The 6,000-nt window shown below is 57.3% G+C and overlaps 1 protein-coding gene across 6 annotated transcripts in view; it reads right to left on the reverse strand.

Moving 5' to 3' along the window:
- The window catches only part of SAMD4A (sterile alpha motif domain containing 4A), a 236,841-nt gene extending 232,593 nt beyond the window's left edge, over window positions 1–4,248 (reverse strand). The window contains exons 1-2 of one of the 6 annotated variants that reach the window (XM_060096190.1): window positions 4,012–4,244; window positions 2,159–2,795 (exon numbers count right to left, since the gene is read on the reverse strand). In XM_060096190.1, coding sequence (XP_059952173.1) covers window positions 2,159–2,354 — 196 coding nt within the window. In that variant the 5' untranslated portion in view covers window positions 2,355–2,795; window positions 4,012–4,244. Of the gene's footprint in view, window positions 1–2,158; window positions 2,796–2,932; window positions 3,033–3,395; window positions 3,467–4,011 lie in introns of those variants that run through there. The other 5 variants (XM_060096192.1, XM_060096187.1, XM_060096188.1 and 2 more) reach the window with 5 other exon arrangements.
- Window positions 4,249–6,000: the final 1,752 nt, after the last annotated feature.

A 6,000-nucleotide genomic window follows, 5' to 3' on the forward strand; every position in this document is an offset into this window, starting at 1 on the left:
TCTACAGCATTTAGCATCATGAATAGGTAGGCAGCTTACACCAATAAGTATGGTTAAAAAAGATTTTTTGAGGGGAAAAATAACCAAATTATGTTTTTAAACTCACAGAAGTTCAATTTTTTTCTTGGTTTATTAAAGTAAAAGATTTTTAAGCTAAGCAACTTCTTTTTAATTCCATACATCTAATGGCTTCACTTACTAAACGGATGGCTGCTATGTTGGGAAAAGTCTTCTCCTTTACTCAAAGGGAAAAAATGTTCCTCTAACATTTGAGTAACCTAAGGATTAATTATCATTGTTTTAAACAGCCCCTACAAGCACTGAGGTCAAGCATTCAACATAAATCACTGTACTTAAATTCTGTGCATTCTATAAAACGCAAAAGTTTATATAACCTTGCTTGTCAAACCTGAAAAAGCAAAATCAAGCAGGTGATCCAGGCTACCCTGTCACATTAAGAATGGAAGTAAAGAGGGACTTCCTGATAGTCCAGTGGTTAAGACTCCAAGCTCCCAGTGCAGGGGGCCGGGGTTCGATCCCTGGTCAGGGAACTAGATCCCGCATGCCACAACTAAATAAGATCCGGCACGCGGCAACAAAGATCCCCTGTGAGGCAACTAAGACCGGCGCAGCCAAATAAATAATTTTTTTTAAAAAAAAAGAATGGAAGTAAAGAGAGCAGGTCATCAGTTATCCTAGTTATGTTTCCACACCCTTATGAAGGAGACTGGCCCTTCAGCTATTTATAAACACAGAACTGAAAGGGAAGGGGGCCCTGCCACTGCCACCCTTGTGAGTAACCAACAGGGTGGGCTGTTAGGCTCAGGCTGAATCCCAGTGGGACCTGTGGGATCTCCCTCAGGATGGCCCACCACACTAGGCAGCACCGGATCCTCTGGGTGCAGTCCTGTCTGGTCAGGAAAAGGGCTGTGAGGATTTCCAGCAGTCACTGCCAGCCTAGGATTCTATATATGGAAACATCCCATCCTAGTGTTTCCAGCACCACGGGCACAACACCAGGGAGGAGGAGGAGGGAGGAGCAGGCCAGCCCCCCTCTTGCTGCGCTGCCGGCACACTCACTTTCGTGTCTCCCAGGCCCTGCTGCCCTGGACTGGACCCCGTCATCAAATGGCAGCCCAGCCCTCTGCTGAGTCTTGCAGGCTGGCGGCTCTAACATGGAACAGCTGGAAGAGGACCCTGCATTCTTTTCTCTGTGTAAACACTGGGGGCTCTGTTCACCCTCCTGCTGCAGCATGAACTAAAGAATTTTCCCCATGCAATATTACAACCAACAGACCTTTCCCCATCCCCCATCCTCACCTCCCACCCCCAGGCCCGGATATAATTTCAGTCTGTCACCACCCATGCTAGCAAACAGCAAACTGCTGAACCTTTCAGTACATTCACTTTCTATGCTAGTCGAGGTGTCTGTAAATACACTAGCAGGGTAAGAGGAAACAATTCTGTTATGTTCAGTAAAGTTTCCTGACAAAAGCATTAAGGACCCTGATTCATGCCTGCTCCCTATGAGACCCTTTCTACAAGACGTATATCAATATAAATAATGTCGTGATAGTTAAGTATAACCACGTAGTATACGAACGGCAAATATTTTAATAGTCTATAGCATCACCTACAAATTATTCTGAAGACAGAGCTCTAAAATTGGAATATCCGTGGGGAAAAATGAATAATAAAATTGGATTTTCATGTATTCCTCATACAGCCTCATCAAAGCTTGTCTTCTGAAGGGCAGTCCCAGGCTTCATGTGTTGCTGAAATCCAGAGAGCCACGTTGCCCAAAAGAAGAAGAAAGGGGGGGGCGGGGGAAGAGCCCAGAAAATCCAGACTCTACGTGACCTGACTTACTTATTTCCCAGGAAACTGCATGAGAGAAAAATCAATCATTCATGCTACCGTAGCTACCACATGGAATGGACTGAGGGAGTTGACAGTGGGCAAAACAACGAAGCGGCCAGCGGAGGTTAGTGGGTGGCAGGGCCTGGGGCGGGGGCCGGTGGCGGGAGACGCCAAGGACCCGGGGGCCTCGAGGTTCTGTCGCCACGGACCAGCGGCCGGGGGGCGGGGCCAGGCCCGAGGCTGGGAAGGGGTGGGGGGCGTGGACAGGACAGCGGGACGGCGGCGGCCGCGCACTTACCGGGACTGTTGGCCTCGCCTTCGAGGACGTGCAGCTCGGTGCAGTCGGCCAGCGAGTGCTCCAGGCAGAGCTGGAGGAAGCGGGCCTGGGTCTGGCTCACGCGCTTGAGCAGCGACAGCAGCGCAACAGTCTGCTCGCACTCGTTCCAGCCCTTAAACCAGCCCGCCAGCACCCCGACCTGGTCGCGAAACATCATGGTTAGGGGGCGGCCCTAGGTCTACAAAGCCCCCTCCGAGCCCCAGCCCGCCCCGCCCGCCCCAAAGTTTGGTGGAGCCGCAGCCCAGCGGCCGCCGGAGACGCGTTCCCGTTCCAAGGTGGCTCTGGTGCCCGGACGCTGCAGGTACTGCCTCGGCTCCTGCCTCTCTCGTCTGGTTTCAGTTACGTTCTGGTGGTTCTGGCTGATTTCCCCAGAGATGATGACAGACAGTAGCACGGAAATGTTTTTTGTTTTGTTTTTTTAAAATAACGATTAAAAAATTTTTTTTTCCCCACAAGGCACACAAACTGAAGAATGCTCTCTTCCCCCGCGCCTTCTTCTCGCAGCTTCGGGATGGTGATTTCCGGCGTCCCGGGGTCTCTCCCCCGCTGGGCGGCAGCTCGGACCCTTCACACCCGCATTCCCGAGTGGCGATCACCACTGGAAGGAGAGAAAAGGCTGCAGTGAGACCTCGGCCGGCGAGGGAGCGCGCGCGGGAAACGAGTGCATTAGAAGGGGTGGAGGGGGGCGCCCCGCGGGGGGTTTGGTCCCCCAAATTCCGGCCGCCCCCTTCGCACCCGGATGCTGGAGAGGAGCTATTCCCGTTCTGGGAAGGGCAAGAAGCCTCCTTCCCAGGTGCGTGAGGAGACCGCCCGGCTTCCTGTTGCTGCCGCTGCGAACGGCTAGTGCTCCCCACACACCCCACCCGGGGTGGCCTCGGGGACTGTGCCTGCAAACACCCGCACCAGCAACAGATCTTTCTCGCGCAGAAAACTTGCAATGCGGCTGCGGAGGGGCGCGGGGGTGGGGGTGGGGGCTAATGCAAAGCAGAGGCGGAGGCAGCAGCAGCCCGAGTTCCTTCCTCCTCCTCCTCCTCCTCTCCCGCCTCCTCCTCCGCCACCTCCTCCTCCCGGAGAAGCTGCCGAACGGCTGCAGCTCCATCTACAGCAACAGCCAGCATCTCCACCGCCAGGCGCCCCTCTGGATTTAGGCCGTGAGCAGCCGCGGCAACAGCTCGAGACAAAAATAAACTCTCCCCACCCAAAGCTCAGCGTCCAGCGGGCGGAGGCGCAGCCGGAGCCCCGGCTACCCCGCACCGCGCCGCTCCAGCCCACCCGGGAGGTCTCCGAGGGCCTGCTTCTCCCTGAGCGATCAGATGTGTGCGTGCGTGTGCGTCTGTGTGTATGTGAGTGTGTACGCGTGTGTGTGCTGTAGGCATCCTGCCCCCGCTGCCGCCGCCTACGGGCGGGTCTATCCGGCCCACCGCCTCGCCCGCGCGTCCCAGGCCGAAGGCAGCACGGCTACGGGCGAACGCCGAGCGCGGAGACAGCTGAGCCTACAGCACTGCCTCCCCCGGCGGGCAGGGCGGCTCCGCGGGAACTGCGGCTCCGCGCCGCCCGCACACGCCCCCGAAGGACCGCAAAGAAGAAAAGTTCGGTTTCGGGGGCTCCCCCAGTCCTAACCCTGTTCGGGTGGCAGCCAGCGGACGGCGAAGAGAGCCCAGCGACTCAGCCAGCCCTCGTGAGGCGGCTCGCTCCCAGCACCCCGTTTCCCGGCTCCCAGAACTTCCCGGCTCCCAGAACTTCTCCCCTCCGGGAAGGGGACCCAGTGACCCACGGGCCCCCTACCTGGGGCAAAAGAGAGAGAGGGCGCTCACCTGGGAGCGGCTCATCCTGGCGGCTCGCGGCCCCAAACGCGGGTCCGGGACCGCAGCGGCTCTCAGCGAGATTGGGGGCGCCCGGAGCGCGGGCTGCGGGCCATGCCGTCGGGGCGGGCGGCGCTGAGAGAGTGCGGCGCTGCGGGTCCGGGCCGCCGCCGCCGCCGCTCCTGCTGCCTCCAGTGTCGGCTCGCGGAGGACTGAGCCGCCCGAGCCGGAGCTCCCCACATGCTACTGATTAACATACACCATTACATCATGGGCTTGGCAGGGAGCGCCCGAGAAGGGGGGAGAGGAACCCGGGCGGCGGCGGCAGCGGCGGCAAGCGGGGGGAGTCGGGGGAGGATCCCCGGGCCCGGCCTGCGGCGGGGGTGGGGGGGCGGATTCCTAAGTGGGGACCAGAAAAGGGGAGGGGAGCGGAGAGGGAGGAGCCGGATGGCGCAGAGGGGTCGGGTTGGAGGAACGGCCTGGCGGAGGGAAGAAGTTTGGGGAAGGGGAGGGGTCCAAGTGAATGCCTGCCCTCTGCTGCTTGCGTGTTCCGGAGGGGCCGGGGCGCTCGAGACGCCGGAGTGCAGACGGGAGGGGACCCCGAGGGCGCTTGAGAGGGCACGGTGCTGCCACCGGCTGCTCGTCCTTGGGAATGTGGTTCACCGACTCCGGTGACCCCTCGGCCCAACTGGGGCCCGGGGGTGACAGAGACGTGGGGTCAAGGGCGCTGGAGGCGTGGACGGGTTCCGGGGGTCGAGGACGCGAAGGGCGGAGGAGGCCGAGGGGCGGTACGCAGTGCTGAAGAGCCCGGACGCCGGACGGCCCGTGTCTGAGGAGCGCGAGAAGTTCCCGGGCTGCTCACCCCTCGCCCGGGTCGGACCTTGGATGCCCTTTGCTCCTGTGGGCGGCCTCGCGGCTAGCCCCACACCCCTCTCCGGCCTTGCTCTCCCCTGGGGAAGCCGCCTGACTTCTGGGGCCGGCCGGGCAGCTACACCTGGCGCGCGGGCTGCGGCTGCGGCTCCGGCTGCGGGCCTGGAGCGGAGAGGAGCGCCGCCCCAGGCGGCGGGGAGGCGGGCGAGGCCACCTGTCAGCGCGTCTGAGTCGCCGGGCTGGGCAGCGTTTATCTGGCCCTGCAGAGTGCACGAGGCCGAGGCCAGGCAGAGGGCTTCAGAGGTCCTCGCCGCGCACAAGAGGATGGGGGTGGAGGTGCAGCGCCGAGGCCAAGCAGTTCAGGGAGGGCTGGGAAAGTGCCCTCGGGTAGTCTCGAAAGTAGAGGATTGGTTTAAAATACCCTAAAACGTAACAATCGCTGTGCCTTCTAATAGTAATCGAATATTCACAGGAGGACTTGATGACCAAATCCAGGCTGTCTCTGTGTTTTCAGTGAAAACAGTGAGCCCTGGAACATTTCTCCAGCAACTTGAGGCTTTCTTTATAAGAGTACTTCTGATAAATTAGTGAAGCCTATGCTTCAAATCCTGCCTCCCCTACTCTGGTTAATACAGTATTTCTGAAGATAAAGTATCTGAGATATTATTCCACTGATTTACCACTTCCTTCTTTAACTCCAGCATATGTTCCTGGATTTTCAATCATTTCTTCCTTCCATCCTCAAACCTAGTTTCTGCACCGCTTAGTTCCTGTGAGACATGTGACAGCACCTAACCATCTGTTGGGGTATTGAAAGGTCTTGTGGAGCTGCAAAAATATAGGTGTTAACATTAAAATAGGGTGTGTGGATAATTTTCTTAAGCTCATCATTAACCAGCCAAGAAAGGTGTCTGCATAATTTAATGAATATTTTGCCCTAAAAACAGTTCTAGAGTCAGTGTTTTAATTTTGTTTTATTATTACAGAAGCAGGAAATCTTGAAATATTTTCCCCAAAACATTATTATCATTAGCTAGTACTTAGTAATAACTTCTATCAAGAAATGGGGAGAAAGTTTAGAGCATGGTGTATCTCAATATATACCTTGCTATCAACTGCAGCCAAAGCAGA

The sequence above is a fragment of the Mesoplodon densirostris genome, chromosome 4 (genome assembly GCF_025265405.1).
Source record: "Mesoplodon densirostris isolate mMesDen1 chromosome 4, mMesDen1 primary haplotype, whole genome shotgun sequence".
In the NCBI taxonomy this organism is placed as follows: Eukaryota; Metazoa; Chordata; class Mammalia; order Artiodactyla; family Ziphiidae; genus Mesoplodon; species Mesoplodon densirostris.